Raw genomic sequence first — 20,192 nt, 5'->3', positions numbered from 1 at the left:
ACCTCTTATGTGCCCAGAGAGTCTACCAGCCTGGCTTTATTACTGTATTCTTAAGACCCCAGACAACCTTAAGAAAGACCTTTCCATGAATGGTTATAAAGCCCTGGAGGCTTAATAATAATTTAATTTTAATAATTTACAGGGCCACTATGGGCTAGAAATTTGGTGTTAGGTCAAGGTCTTCCTGTGAAGTCCTCCTTCCTTTCCAGGTAGAAATAAGCTCATTGATGTAGAATGGCAAGCAAACATCATAGCTTTCTAAGAATAGCTAAAGACTTGTAAATCTAAAATTTGATCAAGTAAGTACTTTGCTTGAATCTTTCATGCTCCTCCTTAACCTCGTAGGGAAAAGCCCAAACTGTATAATGTTTCTGAGGCTTTTTGCAGTGCTGCCTTTCCTCTTGCCCCCAGCCCTTCAGAAGCTATTGTACCAGCCTTACTAATCATTTTTTCTACTTTTTTGAAAGCCTCTGCAGGTGCAAAGGTCCTCTGCTTGGAAAGCCCCACCCTGCTTTTCCTTATTCTGCCCACACTTTAGGTTGAAGCTTTGACAGGGAACTTCCTCTAACCTGATTGTTCTGCATTTCTCTGACTGGATCAGATGCCCCAGCGGTGTGGTTTTGAGCACTTTTTTTTTTTAATGTTTATTTTTGAGAGAGAGAGAGAGAGAGCATGAGTGGGGGGAGGGTCAGAGAGAGAGAGAGAGGGAGACACAGATTCTGAAACAGGCTCTAGGCTCTAAGCGGTCAGCATAGAGCCTGACACAGGGCTCGAACTCCAGAACGGCGAGATGACCTAGGCTGAAGTTGGATGCTTAACCAACTGAGCCACCCAGGTGCCCCTGGAGATATATATATATATATATACACATATATATATGTATATATATAATATATATGTATATATATTATATATATACATATATATTATATATGTATATATATATATTAACCATAGCCACTAAATTTCATTTCTTAGATGATATCCAATTCCTCCTACGAGGATGTAGTCCTGTTTACACCTTCCATGTTTCAACCTGCCATAGCCTGGCTCAGGCTGCATCAAGTGCAGCACCCGTGAAAACTGTTCCAATTAAGTTTAGGAAGCACTGTTCTGGAGAATCACAAACACATTTAGCTCATCAAAGACTCTGAGAAGTCCTGCATAAAAAAGTACAATTATCCATGTCCTAAGTTTATTTGGCTGTGAAACACTTTTTTTCAAAACATCTACCAACATCCTAAGAGAGTTGGGGAAATATTGACCCAGAGATACCAAAAGGCATAAAATTAAGCTTTAAGCCTTCACTTTTTATAACCTTAGACTAAAAATTGATGGGCCAATCTGTTTTTAAAAATTCTGTTTAGCACTCTTTCCTCCTTTTACAAGGAAACTAAACTTTTTCTGTTTGAATTTTTCAAAGTTATATTTGGGGCAGAGTAAACAAATACAAATTACTTTCTCTTTTTTTGGAGCACTATCATAAAACATTCTTGAATCAGTCTCCATAGAGACCATCATTTGAATATGTTATTTTACCTGCTGTTTGTGATTTACCTCTCTCCTTACCTCTACATGGCTCCTCTATATAATCAGCTACTATTGAAAACAGGTAATAAGTTCACGTGGCTGCCCCATGTTGCCTGCCTAGGCTGCTGCTTCTGCTAAGGCATAAATAGAGGTCAGACCTTGCCTCTGGCGCAGGTGTTCTTGGCTAGATAAACCGGTGCTCCTCCCCTCTCCCCTCCCTCAGTGCCTGCCAAGCCTTCGAGCTGCAACTACAGGAAGTATGAAATCTTTGCAGCATGAAGAGTTCTCCTGAGCATGGACTGTAGTACATGTGAGGATATTAGCATGTTGGGGCTGGGAATCATCCTCAGGAACCACCAGTAAGTTCTGCCTCTTATTTTAAGGTAAGAATAGGCATTTAAAATGGTTACCTGACATAGTGGATGCTGTTGGTGCTACCCAGATCCCCCAGGGTACGTGTACCCCACTGGGTTTCTTGAGTGTTGGCTGTTTAGCTACCCTAGTCTGCAGAGACTGCCCTGGTCAACAGGTACCCCTCCTTACCTGGGAGGTTATTTCCCTCCCCACCTTCCATCCCCCCAAACTCACAGCCTGTAGCTGCTGGCTGGTAAGGGGGTACAAAAGGTCAGCCCCCTTGTTCCAAGATGGAACCAACTGTGGTACAATTTATGTTCCCTTGTGGGATAGGGCTGATGTCCCCACTGAGAGTCTAGCTTAACCTTCTTCCTCTGTTCTGCTTCCCTCACTCCCTTTTTTTCTGAGATGAGATCAACTGCTTCTGTAGGAATCCCTGTCTTGGGCTCTGTTTCTAGGGAATCTGACTTAAGACAGAATACTGGCTGAATAAATTAAATACCCCAATTTTGTTTTAGAGAATAGAAGTTGACAGTATATGTACTTAAGCTTTGGCCACTTGTATTGACATTTAGAAGGCAATTGTACTTACATTTAAGAGGTAATTCATTAGGCCAGTAATCATCTTTATTGGTTTACAATTATGATTAAAGTGGATAAATACAGATTTTTCTGGCACTAGGTATTTTATTAAGTATAGAATAATTGTTTAAAAAAGCATGGTAGGAGTGTACCATTGAACATGTGTTTTTTAGTTTTGAGAACCTTTATTCTGTCTCAACTTGGAGTTGCAGTAGGGGATATGGATTCAGTTGCACAACATCATTTTCCCTGAAGTTATCATTTTCTCTTGACTGCCTTCCTTTGAGGGATAGGGTCTGTATTATCTTGCTCAGTTTTGCATCGTTCCCTATGGTGTCTAGCACAAAATAGTGTGAATTGTAGATGTTTGGTATTTTTGATGGATTTAGTTGAATGAGTTCCCATAAAAATATTTTTCTTGATAAGTTTAAAAGATGTAAGCTGTTATTTTGGTTTTTTTTGTTTATTGACTTTTGAGGATGAATTTATCCATGAGAATCAAATCTATGCTTTAAAAAATGTTGACTATGTCCAACACAATAATTCAAATATTTGCTTTAAGGAACCTATCGTTATGGGCCATTTTGAACCCTATCATCATGGGCCACTTTGCCTGATCTGTGATCATTTCTGTGATTTGTTCAGTCATACTCCCCAACCCTAGGATTTCCCACAAAACAACCAACCACACATTTTGAGGTGCAGATAGCTTGCTTTATTTTGTTACTATTTCTCAAGGAGGTCCAACAATTGTAACTAATAATCGAATTTATACCTGCATGAAAGGAACTACATCAAATTGACATTCTGGGCAGTTAGTAATCTTGCAGTTGTTTTTACTTTAACGACAGCTTTATTTTGTTGTTGTTCTTTTTTTTTTTTTTTTTTTTGCTGTGGCTCATTGCTTAGTTGCCCCAGTTTCTCAGGTTTCAATTTAAATTTAGAGCTACCACACGAAGGCATTGGCTGCACCCCAGAACCTCCAAGAGTTGCACTGCTCTGGCAAAGGAATACTTGAATAGCTTGGTGAAATGAAGGGATGGCCAGGCGATGTTACTTTTCCAAGCTATCCCCGCATTCTCTATGGTCAGAGACAGTGCAAAATGAGCGAACAAAGTGTTGGCCGTTACACTCTGCTCTGGTAATATCTAAGTCATAATTTTGAGTGTGACATCATCAGAAAATGTAAGACATTCAAGTGTTGCTTACAGGAGGGTAAATGCAAACATCACCAATGCCTTACATTCCTGATTCAGTAGGTATTGGTGCACATGTCAGGTTACACACATGGCATCATCTTTTAGGTGGATAGGACATCTTCAGTGGGGAATTTCTCAACCCACTGAGGCATACTTAGACATCAACGTTATGTTGAGGCACAAAGATTGATTAAGTGTTGAGCAGGGTATTCGTTCCATAAGAAACTTTCTCCTGCCAACAGTTAGTTTCAAAAGTTACATTGTAAAATGTCATAAAATAAATGGTACAAAACTTTATAACCGTCAATCCGGCTATATACAGTATGTACATGTCACTAGAAAATGTATATTCTTAGGTCAACAATTATGAAAAGATTGAAATGTATAATTTTGAACTTTGACTCATTTAGGTTGATACACAACTACTTTTTCTTCTTTAATATTTACAGATCAGAAAGATTAGTCCATGTGAATCATGTGTGAAAGGTTAAGAATGAGTAGGAGTATGAGAGCACGGGCTCTCTTAAATAGATCGAATGTTTATATTCACAGTGGCAGAGTCAGATCCAAATTCATTCCCTAGACTAAGAGTATAAAGTCCACCATCTTGTTTCTGTACATCCATGATGATGAGAGTCGTCAGGTCATCTGTGTTTTCAATGTGGAATCTCCCGTGTTGTTCTTGATGTTGAATTTTTCTTCCACCACGGGACCATGTTATTTCCGGGATAGGCTCACCCGTAAAAGCACAGGCTACTGTTAAAACTTTGCCCTCATCAATGCTGATGTCAGAGGGAAGAGCTTCAATTTTAGGTGGAATTCCTTTATGGAACAAAACAAAAATGTTTTAGGAACTGAAAACACAATGATTTACTTTCTACTAAATTGTATGAACTAAAGGCTATACCGTGCTACTAGGCTTATCTACCTCTACCAGTAATTTCATTGCTCACCTCTTATGCCTGCTTTAAGCATTCTACTAGTTGAGCTTTCCAGTTGTGTCATACTAGATTTTCCCATAAAACTGCTGGAACTCATTTCTACAAAGGACTCTTGCATGGAGGACATGCTTTGGGCAGACATGCTTGCAAATTTCATTTCAGTCATGCTGCTAGCACTGCTGCTGCTGAAACTGCTGAAGGAGGCCTCCTGCTTAGAGGCAGACATTTGGACTGACTGAGACGAGAAGCTTCCTTGCAAGCTCGTGTCACCACTTGTCCTCAATACTACCTCTCTGGGAGGTTCTTCAACTAGAGCTGTGGAGCATAGCAGATACACAGTGAACATTGATGACATCTGGTTAATTGGTGACATCTGACATTGACTTGCAGAAATGGAAAACTTACACACACACACACACACACACACACACACACACAGTAACATAACCCAAACAATTTGCTGTGGAAGCATAAGCAAATACATACATTTGTCAAGAGCTAGCTCAATGTCTCCAAGAAACGTATCTTTTATATTTCTATCATTGTATTACATGCAGGTGCTAGAATAACTGGGAGAAAAATGATTAGTCATATAGAAAATAATATAGATTTTGTGCATTCTGGAAACAAATGTAACAGGGCACTTGGTAGCTTGGCTTTGAAAGTTAATTTATCCACATATCTGTTTAGCTGTCAAGAAAGTTTGTAAGGATGAGGGGAGACCTGTGCCTCTTACTCACGGAATTTAATAAGGCTCATCGGAGTTGGTTGTGCTCGGAAGACAAAGGCAAAAAAACAAAAAATATATAAAGGCCTTAAGCAAGTAAAAAAAAAAAAAAAAAAGAGAAAGATCTACTTACGAAGGACCGTTAAGGAAGCAGTAGCTGAACACTGGCCATGGAAATTTTTGGCCTTAACTGTGTACTTTCCACTGTCGCTTACTGACGCATTTCGGATTTCAAGAGAATATACATTTCTGGAGCGACTTACACTGATATTTGAAGAAACAGAAATCTAAAATGTAAGGGGGAAAAAAAGAAATGTTTCTTTGAGCTCTTCAGGAATAGATGTGCCATTTTAAATTTTCTTCAATGACATATTCATAATTAAACTTACTGGCAAGTTGTTTTTAAACCATTCGATTTCAGGGGATGGCTCACCACTGATTTCACAAGAAAAGAGAACATTTTGTCCTTCATTAATATTTTGAGATCTGGGCTGTGAGATGAAGGCTGGAGCATCTGAGAGTTCTTTGCTCAGGGTCAAGTCATACTGACACTTGATGATCCCTTGGCTGGTTTTGCCAATGCAGGTGAGGATCCCTTCATCTTTGTGACCGGCCCGCTTGATGGTTAGGGTCTGATCACTGCCTGAGACACCGTATCTGTACTCTTCAGAGTTAGTGAGCTCTACTCCATTCAGTACCCATTTCACATCAGTGGCACCAGCAATGTTGGCTTTTAAGGTCACTTTCTGACCATCAGTTATGCTCATCTGAGTAGAAAATGCTTTAATCTCGGCATGTGTTCTGATTTCTTCCGATGCCTGTGATGTTTTAGTGATTTCCTCATGGACAATGGATTTCTCCAGAGAGGTTGCTTCTGATTTCTTGACTTTTTCAGAAATCTGAACTTTTGAAGCTTCCTCCTTGATGGCTAACTTTTCCTGAGATTTCACTTCTGACATTTTCATTTCTTCAGAAATGAGGGCTTTTTGGGAAATTTCCTCTTGGACAACCGCCTTCTTTTGTGATAAAACTTCAGAGGTCTTTTGTGTAGATACTTTCTGTGCCTCAGTGTCTTTTACAGCTAAAAAAGAAACCTCTGTTAGTTGTTAGGCAAACTTAATTGGAAAGAGGTCCCACCCTTTACTCTTTTGTAGTTCTGCAAGTGAATAAATAATATACACACAAAAAAAGTTGTCATGCATGATTTTTGAGATCAGTGTAATGATTCTTTAAACTAAATTGAAGATAGTTCTTATGACTTAAGGGAAAAGTCTCAAAAGAATAGTCAAATTATTTAGGATAGGTGTGGATTTAGGAAATTTTGATTAATAAAAAAATTGAATTACGTTTTAGAAGATTGAAGGAAAGCAACCTAATTTTTTTTTTTTAATTTTTATTTAGTTTTGAGAGGGAGACAGAGACAGTGTGAGCAGGGGAGGGGCAGAGACAGAGGGAGACACAGAATCTGAAGCAGGCTTCAGGCTCCTAGCAGTCAGCACAGAGCCCCATGTGGGGCTCGAACTCACGAACCATGAAATCATGACCTGAGCCAAAGTCGGATGCTTAACCAACTGAGCCACCCAGGTGCCCTTGAAAGCAACTTAATTTTAACTGGGAAAAGTAATATAGCTCTTTTACAAACTGCACTGCTTTGGAAAATTAGCAAGAGTGAAAGTTTATGGAAGCAGTACCATTTTGTATATTCATCTGACTTTATTCCTAAATATTCTTGGGAGCAGTGGCTGCCTCTTTGGAATCTTAAATAATACCACATATAATTAGGTACCTGATATGTGCTTTTTATGCTACTATCAGGCTTTCTTTAAATACGTGTATTTGCGTACAAATGGTATTCTGGAGTTTGGAAAACAGTTTTACTGGGTACCTCAGTCAGTTAACTGTCCAACTCTTGATTTTGACTCAGGTCATGATCACAGTAAGTGAGAAGAAGCCCCACATCTGGCTCTTCCCTGACAGAGTATGGTCTGCTTGGGATTCTCTCTCTCCCTCTCTGCCCCTCCCCTGCTCATGCTCTCTCTCACTTTCTTGCTCTCAAAATAAATAAATAAACATTAAACCTTAAAAAATGAAAACAGTTTTACTTTAATATTTGTGTGTGTGTGTGTGTGCGTGTGCATGTGCATGTAAGGGAGAATGTTTAGAAAGTTTCCTTAATATCGTTTTTCTGAAAAATATTGGTACGAACAAAAGCCAACCTACCTTTTATAGTTAATTTACAGCTAGAGGACACAGATCCAGCTGAATTTGTTATGGTGCAAGTATAAAGCCCGCTGTCAGAAGTATCAGTCTTATGAACTTCTAAGAAGAAAAGTCCTTTGTCTTCAGAGAGTTTATATTTACTTCCTTGTGTAAGAGCCTGTAGAATGCAAGTTATTTGAGTGTTAAAAAGTGAGTTAAGTTTAAACATTTTGGGGAGATGGAGATGAGGGAAGAAGTTAGATTTTTAGGAGATACCATCAGGAGATAATTAAGAAATGGTTACCTTTCCATCCTTTGTCCAGATGACTGTTGGCCGTGGTTCTCCAGTAGCTTTAACTGAAAATTTAGCAATGCTGTCTGAAGAAGCAGTTGTATCCTGCAGCCCAGTAACAATTACTGGTTTGGAGGAAATTGGTTCAGGAGCTTTTGCTTCCGTTTTCTTGGTTTCTGTAGACTCAGCAGTTTTCTGAACTGCTTTCTTAGTTTCTGATGTGCTTGACACCTGCTCATGGATACTCTTAAAGGCTTGTCCTGTAAACTGGAAGTTAGTTTTGGAAGTTCCACCTTCACTAGATATTTCGCAAATGTATTCTCCACAATCCGATTCCGTGAGGTTATGGATCTTGAGCTCATAGGTACCATCTGCTGAATAATGAAACTGGAAATGCCCATTTTCCTTCAGTTTCTTGCCATCTTTATACCAGGTGATCTCTTTTGCACATAATGCACTACTTTCGACTGCACAGGTCAGCTTTGCAATATCTTTAGAAGCTTCAGCCTTCAGGGACTGAGTTATCTTGGGTGGGATGGAGACTCGGAGCTGCTGAGCTTTCTCTGTCGGTGTGGGTTTTGTCTCTGTGGGTGATACGGATTTTGGGTGAGAAGTAACTGGTTCTGGGGATTTCACTCGTTTTGGAGCCTTACTGGTTTCTGGAGATTTCACTCGAGGCTCTGGGGATTTGACTCTCGGTGGTGATGTCACAGCCTTTTCAGTAGCCCTGGCCTTTTGAACAGTCAGAGTAAACTGTGCTTCTTGCTTCCCTTCACTGTTTTCTACCACCACGCTGTAGTTGCCCTCATCAGAAGCCTGGACTGAAGAGATCTCAAAGGTCGATTTGTACTTTGTGGTGGTCACTTGGTGGCGGGCAGAGGTACTTATCACTTGTCCTCCACGCAGCCAGATCACAGTGGGTACCGGCTCACCATCTGTGTCGCAAGAAAACCTTGCGGACTCGCCTTCATACACGGTTATGGACCTTGGCTTTGTTAGAATTCTTGCGGCCAGAGTCGTCTTGATCTTTCTGTGTGTGGATTTTTCTTCCAGCGACTTTTCTTCTACTGCAGCGCTTTTCATTTCTGCAGAGGCGTGGTGTTCATATGCTAAGAGACTTTCCCTTGTCTCTGTCATCTGTGACTTCACTTCCCTGACCGAAGAAGAAGCTTCCATCTCAGATGTTTTCTTAAATGATGAAACCGCATACTCCTCTGTTCTTGTTAGCTCAGGGAAGACAGACCGGGGGACCTCTTCGTCTCTGCGTCGGGAAGCATAGGTGGTGTAATCCCCGCCTGTTACATCCAAGGTCGCGTAGTCTGAAGCCTCACCTTTGTAGTTGGTGCACACAACACGGTATGTTCCACTGTCCTCGGTGTGACAGTCCAGAATTTCCAGGGTCAGGACCCCGCTCATGTTGGTGTAACGAATCTTACTGCTTTCTTGGAGTTCAACGCCATTATGGTACCATTTAACCTCGGCAGTTGGCTTAGACTGAACGTTTAAGATAAAACGTGTATTTTGGCCATATGGTACCCTGTGGGAGCGCATTCTCAGTGTGATTCGAGGCGCATGGTCCAGGGTAAAAGGCTGCTGACTCAAAACTTCATACATCCTTTCTGATGTCTTCTGAGTCTTTAAAGCAGCTTTCATGGACTCGTACCTGGAAAAGATATCAAATCTTGCAGACCTCTCAAATCTTGAGAGTGATCTCTCACTGGACACAGGGCTGGGGGAACGTGGGCGAGTTCTCTCTGGAGTAGGAGACCTTCTTTCTGTGTCCTCTTCATATTCCTCCTCTGGATGTCGACGTGGCCGGATCAGCTCAGACACTGGCCTCATTAACTCAATGTAGGTTGGAGACAGGGAACGCCGCCGCCTCAGTAGTCTAGACACAGATGAGGACTCTCTTTGAGCATGTTTTGAGATTTCATATTCTTCCTCAATTTCTGTTATTTCTGTCACTTCTCTCTGTCGCCTGGATTTCTTTCTAGACTTTTCCTCCTTTGACATGTGTTCAAGCTCACTTTTGTATTCCGACAGTCGCTGAGTGGTAGTAACTGGGCGAAGCAACTCTTCATCTTCTTTCTCGGCCATGATCCTTTGCCGTTGTTTCGGCTGTCTGTAGGAGGCCCGGGCGTGCCGTTCCCGCAGTTCTGCATAACTTGTGCTAGTCTCCTCCTTCATGGGGATGTGATAGGTTGAATATCTGAAGTCTTTTTTTGTTTCCTCCACCTTGACATGAGCTTGTGGTGAAGAGTAACGCAGGCTAGAAAGCTCAAAACGTGGAGGGCTTCGGCTTGGTGGTGAGGCTGAGAAGCCTAATTCAAGCTCTTCTTCAAGACGCAGCCTCTCTTCCTCTGTCCTTTTCATTGCCAAGTAGTCATCAATGGGCAGGAGAAGTTCTTCATCTGACATGTCTCCAAGAGAACGTCTTCTAGGTCTGTAATAAAAGTCATAATCAGGAGAAGGTGTGCGGCGGCGTGCTGGTCTCACCATTTCAAGATCATCTTGGGACAGTTTGGGAATACGCCATCTAGGTCTGTATTGATCTGTAATGCGTGGAAGAGGCATCACATAGAACTGTTCCCATCTGGAAAGGCGGATGCGCTTGGGTCTTTTCTGTACAACTCTGTCAATTTTCCCAGGCATTTCATATTGATCACGTATCTTTTTGTACCATTTCATGTCAGACATAGGAACAAATTGCTTAATGCGTTGGTCTTCTTCTATTAGAGTCTGTTTGTATTTGCGTGGCTCTGGTACTTCATAAGGCATACGGAGTTTTCGCTCTTCCTTCTTTTCTTCCGTCTCAAGTCGGAATTCCCCTTTTACGGTCTTGGTGCTTACAGCTGGTTTGTAAAGGATGGCAGCTTCTCTCAGAGCCTCTTGGGCCACCTGGGTCAGTGGCACCGTTTCAGTGCCAGAAAGGATTTCCGCCATTCTTAGTGTCTTGTCAATTTGCTTTTGTACATGTCGTTCACGCTCCTCCTTACTCTTGAATTCTTGTTTGACATACCTTAGGCGTTCCACTTGTAGGTGAGCCTGGCAGCTGGTAGATCCAGCTGTGTTTGTGGCTGTGACCCTATAATAACCCGTGTCTTCAGGCAAAGTGTCCCTGATGTGCAAAGCATAATAATCCAAGCCTTCATGGAGAATTTCAATGTTAGGCCCAAGGGACAGTGGCTGACCATCTTTCTCCCATTTTAATGTTGGTGGGGGGATGCCAGACACTCTGATCTCAAAGCAGACACTTTGGCCTTCTTGGCACTCTGCGTTTGCCAGCAGCCGTTTGAACATGGGTCTTAAGGTTGTATCTGTTGGCGGTGGGTGTGGGGTTACAGTCAGCTTTGCCTTACAGCTGTCCTCACCATATTTGTTCCTTGCCACAACAGTATATTCAGCATCATCATCCATAGTTACACTGCTGATTGTTAACTGGTAAAGACCCTTGTCAGACTCAAAGGTGTACTTTGCATCATCATCACCTGGTTTGATTTTCTGACCTGACTTATACCATGTTACACGAGGCTCGGGGTGGACAGTTATAGTTACTCCAAACCGGACATTTTCACCCACATAAGCTGTCTTGTTATAGAGAGGCAAGGTAAATTCTGGTGGCCTTTCCAGAAGTCTCATTGTGTCAGTTCTGCGCTTAATTTTCTTCATGGTTCTACGGCAGTAATAGTCATAAGTTTCTCTCACACCTTTAACAAATAGCTCTGCATAAGAACTGTCTTCACCATAGTCATTGACTACTTTGCATCTGTAGGTACCATCATCAAATCTGGTAATGTCTTTGATGTACATGGTGGCTACTCCATCTGCATAGGTGATTTCATATTTCTCACTGTTCTCCAGCTGTCTGACTCCAAAGTACCAAGTCACTTGGGTAGACTGATCATAATTTTCAATTTTGCATACGTATTTGGCATATCCTCCTTCTTCACCAACTGCATGCATTATCTGTCCAGAAACAGGGCCAATTTCAATGGATGCTACTTTAACTTTAGCAACACTGACTCCCCTCTGAGATCGAATTGCACCACCGCAAGAGATTCGGGCTGCTGACACAACCATGTTGAGGTCTTTCTTGATCAGAGTGTGGTAGTAACGCCGGTGTTTTAATGTTCTGATGACTTTAGTACTGACTCTTTCTATCTTCTGCTTCAGCCATGGATGCTGGAGTGCCTCAGATGCTGTCATGCGAGATTTTCTCTCTTTCACTAACAGCCGGTCAACAAAATCCATGGCTTCGAGGCTAATCTCTTTGAATGCTTCTTCATCAAAAGTATATTCGGCATTCATGATGTTCTCAATTATCTGTTGGTTAGTTTCTGCCAGGAATGGATTAATACCACTTAACAGCACATATACGAGCGTGCCAAGTGACCACATGTCTGTGGCAGTGCTGACAACATCATGCTGGTGGACTTCAGGTGCATAGTATTCTGGGGCAGTGAACAGAAGCCTGAAGTTGTCCCCTGGCTTCAGCTGACGGGCTTGACCAAATTCTATGATTTTAATGACGGAGCTCCTTCTTGTTTGGTAAATGATATTTTCTGGTCTAATGTCAAAGTGTCCAATATTATGACTATGTAAGAACTCAAGTGCTTCACAGACCTGGCGAACATAACTTACAATCTCTCTTTCGTTAAGTTCAAAAGCGCTTGTGTTAATGCGTTCAAATATGTCAAGTCCTGATATGAACTCAAAGATCATAACTAATTCTTCCATGCTCTCAAATGATTCGTGGAGGTATAAGATGTTTCTGTGTCTAGCAATGTTTAGAATGGAAATTTCCTTCTTTACCAAAACCTGGTCAGTCCCTTTGACTTTAACAAATTTGGCCATGTAAGTCTTCTTTGAGGATGTTTCAACACAACGGTGGACAATTCCAAATTGACCACGCCCAAGATCTTCAGCAATCATATATTTCTCATAGAGTTCCTTAGTTGAAGAGTGAGATGCTTTAGTCATGGAAACTTCCCTGGTTTCGTCTACCTCTTCATCATAGTTCATAGCTCTGGTCTTGTCTTCTTTGGTTATGGTTGGCTCTGAAGGCTCAGAAGGCTTACTCAGGCCAAATTTGTTTTCAGCTATCACACGGAACTGGTAGCTTGTTTTTCCAAATAAGTTGACCACGGTGTAACGTGTTTCTCGGGCCTGTCCTACACGGATCCATCTTTCTGCAGTAGTGGCACATTTTTCGACAATGTAGTTGGTGATTTTGCTGCCACCATCAGAAGCCGGCTCAGTCCATGTTAAGTTGACAGAATCTCGTGAGACATCACTAACTTTGACTCCTCTGGGTGGGTCAGGAACATCCGCCACATCCAGTTCAACAGTCTTCTGATCAATTCCAAATCTGTTCTTAGCACAGACCACATAGAAACCAGCATCTTTTCTCTCTACTCCATTGGGGAAAACAAGTGATGTGAAGGATCTTGTGACAATAACTTGGTAGTGTCCATTATTGTCGATCAGATCTTGTCCTTTCTGCCAGGTGATCACAGGATCTGGTTTGCCACTGAAAGGGATCTTGATGCTGACCACCTCACCTCGGAGAGCGTGAACTGCTCCCATGCCTTCAAGCGTTTTAGGCAAGTGTATCTTAGCTGGAACTGTATCAGAATAAAAGAAGAAAGAATATAATTTAGCAATACCCAACACTATTTAAGTGCAACAAACACCCCCCCACGAACCCTAATTAATATGTCATCTAGCACCAAACTGATGTTTATAGATTTGTAGTATTTACCTTCCACTTCCAAGGAAGCCGTGCCAGACACAGATCCCCCTTGGTTGGTAGCTCTGACTTGATAAACTGTGGCATCATCATCTGTGACACTTGCAATGATGAGCTGGTGGTAACCACCCTTAAACTCTTGAATCCTATACTTTAATCCATCTGCAATGATTTCTTTGCCTTGTCTGTACCATTTCACAATAGGTTTTGGGTGACCAGTCACTTTGCAGACCAGGGTAGCATTGCTCTGATATCTGACATTTAGATTTCTCAGTTCCTCTTTAAAGTGTGGCGCCTGAATTGGGACATCAGATTTAGGAATGGCAGGTTCTGATATTTCACTCCATTCACTTTCCCCACCTAGGTTTTCACATTTCACACGGAACTCATATTCAAGACCTTCAATAAGGTTTTGCACTGAAAAGACAGTTTCTCGAATTTCTTCTGTTGTCACAGCAATCCATTTATTCTGCTTCTTCTCACGTTTCTCAAGGTAGTAATTTCTAATCTTTGCACCTCCATCACTGGCAGGTGGCTTCCAAGCCACAACACAAGAATCTTTTGTGAGAGCAGTAATAGTTGGTTTGCCAGGAGCACTTGGCTTTTCTGTTTCAAAGAAACAAAAAGGATTTTAGTCATGAGGTGAAACAAGCAGCTCTATTAAAAACTTAGTTTTCAAAAATAAAATTTTATGAACTCCAAAGGTCTAAGAATAGCTATTCCAGAAAAATGAAATGGGTTACTTTATACTAAGAAACTTATCAAAACACAAAGTTCCTTTTTAAATAAGAAGATGGGGTTTGTTTTTGCCCTTCAAGATGTGCAAAAATTCAATTTAAATGGGATAAAAGGTGCTTGTACTTTGCCTGAGTCTTGACTGTTTCCTTTCAAAAGTTATTTCTATTAACAAGAGTTTTACGTAAAGATGGAATTTTGCCATATGAAGATTGTAGAGGTTGTACAAGAGGTTGTACTTACCGAAAGGACTCTTAATGATCACAACTGAGGCAACCTCTAGAGGGTCACTGATGCCAAAAGTGTTCTGAGCCGAAACTCGGAAGTAATAGCCAGCATTTTCTGTGAGGTTTACAATTCTACAGGTTGTCACTGAGATGGCTGAAGACACCAATTGCCATTCAGCCCCTTCCCTGGCCTCACATTTCTCCACCACATAGTTGGTGATCCAGGAGCCTCCATTATCTGCAGGCGGTTTCCAGCTGATCACTGCAGAGTTCTTCAATAGAGCTTCTATCACAATTGGTCCTGTAGGTTTGTCGGGTTTATCTGTTGGGAGAAAACACAATTGTAGTGGTTTTTTTTTGTTGTTGTTGTTGTTGTTTTTGTAGTGTGTCTCCTGAGATCTATTTTTTTCTTCAAAAATTAAAAAAAAAAAAACTAAACTAAAATGAAATACCTTGTATTTCTACATCAAGGATGGCATCAACTGTTCCAAAAACATTGCTGAGCTGAACTTTATATTTCCCAGCATGAGTCTTACGTTGGACATTCTTCATGACAAGATGAGTATAGTGCTCAGTGTTTTCAATAGTAATGTTTTCTGAGTTTTGCAAAAGTTTCTGGCCATAGAACCAAGTGATGGCAGGTACTGGACGACCAATGTACATAACGTGAAGTCGAAGTGTCGAACCCACAGCACCATAATACTTCTCTTTCAGTGGGTAACCAGGATGGAACTGCGGTGTTGCTTGTAGGAGAAGCTTACTACTGGTTTCTACCTCTCCAACCTCATTTGTAGCTATGCAGGTATAAACACCTTCATCTTCTTGTTCCTCTGTCATTACTGTTAAAGTATGTGTGCGTCCGTCTGAAGACATTTTGTACTTCCGGCTCTGTACCAGCTCCTTACCAAACCGGTACCATTTAATATCAGGAAGAGGCCTTCCAACAATCTGGCATGAGAGTTGAGCAGCTTCGCCCAACTTGGTGGTAACATCCTTCATTTCTTTGCGCACTCCTGGAGCCTCTCCAGCTGAAGGATATGAAAGATAATATTAATGTATTAATATTACTACCAAATCTGTAATCCTCTGTCCTTGTATATCAGGAATGAATTTATCCTTTTGACTAACACTTTATTAGATACCATGGTTTATATGTGAGTCTAATTCTTAAAAATTTCATAGTGCTTTTCCTGGGGTCCTATGGAAAACAGGGATTCAGTGAGCACACCATTACATTATTATGTAGAGTGACCTTTCCCTTTACATTGGGAGACATCAACAATGTATAGGAGTGGGATGCCTGGGTGGCTCAGTCAGTTAAGCATCCGACTCTTGATATCAACTCAGGTCATGATCCCAATGTTGTGGGATTAAGCCCCACATTGGGCTCCACGCTGAGCATGGAGCCGGCTTGGGATTCCCTCTCTCCCTCTCTCTGCCCCTGTCCCACTCTTGTTCTCACTCTCACTCTCACTAAAAAACAATGTATAGGGGCTTGGAGAAGTATGAATTATGTCTATAAATCTTTAGTATCTTGGCCCTTGTTTAGGTTCTGCACCTAATATCTACTGAAGTTATGTGCTTGGAATGACTTCCTGTAGAATGTATTGGCTATTCCATGTGTGTGTGTATATGCCAAAGTGAGTGATTATGCCCAAACACTTGGCCTCCAATAAAGTTTTCTAGATATCTACTTAATATAGGGAAAGAATTAGCCTTAACATGTTACTTAGTTTGTAGGTCATGAGCAGAGAACTAATGCCAACTTACATGTTAGTTTAGTCTTTACAGACATAGCAGTTCTTCGAGGTCTGCTAAGCCCAGTCTCATTCTCAGCAAAAACTCTGAATTCATATTCAGTAGATTCTAGCAGACCCCCTATTGTGAATTGCCTGTCCTTGATGCGGTCCTTATTGCTCTTCTTCCAGGCACTGTCTCCAGACTGCCTATATTCAACCCAGTATCCAAGGATTTCTTTGCCACCATCACATTCAGGTTTCTCCCACTGTAGAGTGACGCTGTCTTTGGATATTGAAAGAATCTCAAGTTCTCCAGGTTGGCTTGGCTTATCTGAAATATTTTAAAACAATTGAAAAGGGAATCAGCTTTATTGCTGAAATAAAAGAGAAAGACCAAGATGGCTTGCCTCTATGATTTGAAACCCTTTAGAAACTCTCTCCTTACCAAATGGATCTTTGCAAACAACTGGTTCAGAAGCAGGGCTGGTCTCACTTAGGCCAACATCATTCTGTGCAATGATGCGGAACTGATATTCAGCATCAGGAACAAGCCCAGTGACAGTGTACATTGTGGTCGTTATCTGAGTCTTGTTGTGTCTGACCCACTTGTCAGTTGATGTCTCCTTGCGTTCAATGTAGTAGCCTGTGACTCGAGAACCACCATCGTCTTTGGGCCGGGACCAGGACAAGCTGACAGAACTCTTGGTCACATCAAGTACTTCTGGAGGATTGCTTGGAGGCTCTGGAGGATCTGGATATAAAGTAGGAAACGTGTTAAGAGTACAACCCCATATCTTGTAAGCTGATGGCTTACAAAACAAAAGAGTACTGAAAGAATTTTTACAGTGTTGTGGTTGGAAGAGTACTTACTCAGTGGTGTTTTTGGTATGACTGGTTCCTCAGACTTCAAAGGTTTGCTTATGCCAAACTGGTTTTCAGCTGAAACACGGAAATGGTATTCCACATTCTCTTTGAGGCCTTTTACAACCAGAGATGTACCTCGGACTCTGGAATCAATGGTATACCAGGCGGCTTTAGACACTTCTCGTCTCTCAAGAATATAGCCTAAGATGTCGGCACCGCCATCATCGGCAGGGGGTCTCCAACTGACCCTTACAGAGCGAGCTTGTATGTCGTCATATTCAAGTGGCCCTTCAGGAGTGTTGGGATTTCCTATCACCCTGACTTTGATGTAAACAGCCTTCTTGCCACACTTGTTTTCCAGAACCAGGTCATAAGTGCCAGAATCATCCCTGTCTGCTTCTTTGATTACAAGCTCAGTGTGTGTTTCAGAGGTTGCAATCATGGCACGTTTACTAATATCTTGGCCTTCCTTGGTCCATTTACATATTGGGAATGGTTTTCCTTTGATTGGTATGGTAAGTCTGATGACTCCACCTTGTCTTACAAAGATACCTTCTTGGTATCTTTCATCAAGTTCATAATCAGGATATTCTAGGAAAAAAGATCCAGTTACAATTAGCATTTTTGTGGGGTGGATGGTAAGAAACAAATCTTAAGACAATCATAGCAGGAAGTAAATGATCGTATGTCTTACCGAGCATTTCAGTGACTTTGACTGTTCCTGGTACCTCAGCAGGCTCCCCAGGTCCACCAGCGTTACAGGCTAGGACCCGGAATCTGTATTCAGCGCCCTGAGGTAGGTGTGTTAGAGTATACTCCCGAATCTTGGTTGGAGTGGTGTTACATTTGGTCCATTCGTGTTGATCTACTTTTTGCATTTCAATCAAATAGCCTGTGACTTTAGATCCTCCTTCATCTTCTGGAACACTCCAGGCCAGGGAGACTGATGTCCTTGTTGTATCAGTAACTCTTGGGTTTTGCGGCTTTCCTGGAGGAGCTGGGAATAAGACAACAACATATTGTTAAAGTTGCTGCAAAGCTGAAAATCAACTGTGCCACCTAACATTCAGTTGTGTAAACATGAACTGTTGGCATTAGAATACACTGTTGTTAAAATTTTATTCATTATTATCAGTTAAAAATACTCAAAACTCTTTTTCCTTTGTCTTAAATGTGCTTTATTTATGATTACTGCCATCTTACGTTCATTATCAGCTTTTAAAGTCCTTTCAGAGATATTGTTCTAAACATTTAACACTGATATAGGGCATATATTTTAAGTCCCCCTTTTTTTTTTTTTTAAAGAGTAGGGAATAGACTCAAGAGGAGAATAAAAAATTACTTGCCAAAAGTTGCTAGGGGCTGGAGCGGGGAGGGGATTGGTGACAAATGAACTTTTTGGGCTGATGAAAGTATTCTGTATTTTTATTGTAGTGGTGGTTATATAACAGGACCTTTTCAAAACTTAGAATTACATATTTCAGAAGGGTAAATTTTACTACATTAAATTATACCTCGATACATTGACTTAATACAAAATGTATTTACCAATTGGATCCATGGCAACGATGGGTTTGGAAGGACGACTTGGTTTTCCGGTCCCTCTCACATTAATGGCTGTGACACGGTGTTCGTATTCTAAGCCTTCAATAAGGCCAGTGGAACGGTACCGTGTCATAGTCACTGGTACTTTATTTACACGGACCCATCGATCTGCTCTCACTTCTTTGCGCTCTATAATATATCCAGTCACTTGGGAGCCACCATCATTTTCTGGTGGATACCAAGTCAGTGTCATGCCATCACGGGAGACATCAAATATCTGTAATGTTTCTGGAGGTCCAGGAATACCTGCAGCAAGACAGAGGTAAACACATTATGGCAATGGGAATAAATTAAAATAAAGACGCCTACATTTCTGTGTGTCTTAGCTTTTTAAGTAGTATATAAGGCTTGTGACCCTTTTTCTAACGTTTTCATTTTTGTACTTTTCTTGAGGTTCCTCACTTTCTTCTATTTTATAAACATTTATTAAGCACACATTCTGTATTTTTTTCTGTGACCTAGCTAGTCCCTCTTGCCTCCCTCCCTCCTTCCTTTTTGCCTTCCTCTTCTCTTTCATTAAAACAAAACAAAACAAAACAAAACAAAACAAAAAAACAAAACAAAAAAAAAACTAACCATGTTGAAAACTTCCAAGAAAATTCAGAAACCTTAGAAAGACCCTGGGGTTAATTCTGTGATCTATTTTTGCTTAGGGCATAGTAAAAACAAATTCCTTTCTGTTAACATCCAGAATAAGGTGGGGAGAATGGGAGACTTAAAGGTCCAAGGACTTACTGATGCTGCTGCGACATTCTATGACCTCAGACTGTAAGTAAGAGCCAATCCCAAAGCGGTTTGTTGCAGCCACACGGAACACATACTCATTTCCTTCAATGAGTCTGGTAAACTTAAATGTCGGTCTAGTCACTGATTCAGACACTGGCAGCCATCCTGGACGATGGGCATCACGTTGTTCTACCACATAACCACTCAGTGGAGCACCACCATCCAATTCAGGTGGTTGCCAGGAAATGGTAATTGAAGTAGCATCAATTTCATCAATCTTAATAGGCCCAGTTGGTGGACCAGGCTTGTCTATGAAAGAGAAAGAAATCCGGGAAGTTAGTTTTCACTTCAAATCAAAATTGGGTGACTGAACATCAACAACTTGTGTGTGTCTTTGTCACACGTCCTTACCAAGAATGATAACTTTAATGGTCTCTGAAGTAGTTCCAGTTACATTCTTTAATTCAAGTGTATATTCTCCAGTATCTCTGATAGTGGTTTCACGAATGGTTAATTTAGCTACTTTAGTATGAGTTTCAACCGTGACACGCTCTGATTCTCTTAGTTTAGAACCAGCAAAGAACCAGGAAGCAGCAGGAGGTGGGCGACCAGCAATAGGTATCACCAGTTCTACTGGTCTGCCAGCTGGGACATGGATGGTCTTTTGAGGCATTGTAGAAAGATCAATTGTTGGCAATACTGTGAGGAAAGAAAGTAGGCATT

General features: G+C 41.2%; 1 protein-coding gene and 1 long non-coding RNA gene across 4 annotated transcripts in view; one reads left to right on the top strand and one right to left on the bottom strand.

Moving 5' to 3' along the window:
- The first annotated feature begins 1,784 nt into the window (after nt 1-1,784).
- The window catches only part of LOC125172627 (uncharacterized), an 81,319-nt gene continuing 62,911 nt past the window's right edge, over nt 1,785-20,192 (top strand). For 2 of the 3 annotated variants that reach the window (XR_007154772.1, XR_007154771.1), the window contains exon 1: nt 1,785-1,889. This is a non-coding gene — a long non-coding RNA (uncharacterized LOC125172627). Of the gene's footprint in view, nt 1,914-20,192 lie in introns of all 3 variants that reach the window. The other variant, XR_007154773.1, reaches the window with a different exon arrangement.
- TTN (titin) overlaps nt 4,189-20,192 on the bottom strand; it is a 274,200-nt gene continuing 258,196 nt past the window's right edge. Inside the window, 16 exon segments of the mRNA XM_047870979.1 lie at nt 4,189-4,487; nt 4,619-4,921; nt 5,467-5,620; nt 5,723-6,414; nt 7,554-7,710; nt 7,837-13,448; nt 13,586-14,179; nt 14,552-14,857; nt 14,988-15,563; nt 16,306-16,605; nt 16,720-17,025; nt 17,145-17,729; nt 17,833-18,135; nt 18,687-18,989; nt 19,479-19,778; nt 19,881-20,168. Of these exon segments, the coding sequence (XP_047726935.1) occupies nt 4,189-4,487; nt 4,619-4,921; nt 5,467-5,620; nt 5,723-6,414; nt 7,554-7,710; nt 7,837-13,448; nt 13,586-14,179; nt 14,552-14,857; nt 14,988-15,563; nt 16,306-16,605; nt 16,720-17,025; nt 17,145-17,729; nt 17,833-18,135; nt 18,687-18,989; nt 19,479-19,778; nt 19,881-20,168 (11,078 nt within the window).

This window comes from Prionailurus viverrinus, chromosome C1 (assembly GCF_022837055.1).
Source record: "Prionailurus viverrinus isolate Anna chromosome C1, UM_Priviv_1.0, whole genome shotgun sequence".
Lineage (NCBI taxonomy): Eukaryota > Metazoa > Chordata > Mammalia > Carnivora > Felidae > Prionailurus > Prionailurus viverrinus.
This window is presented reverse-complemented; position numbering and strand designations above follow the sequence as displayed.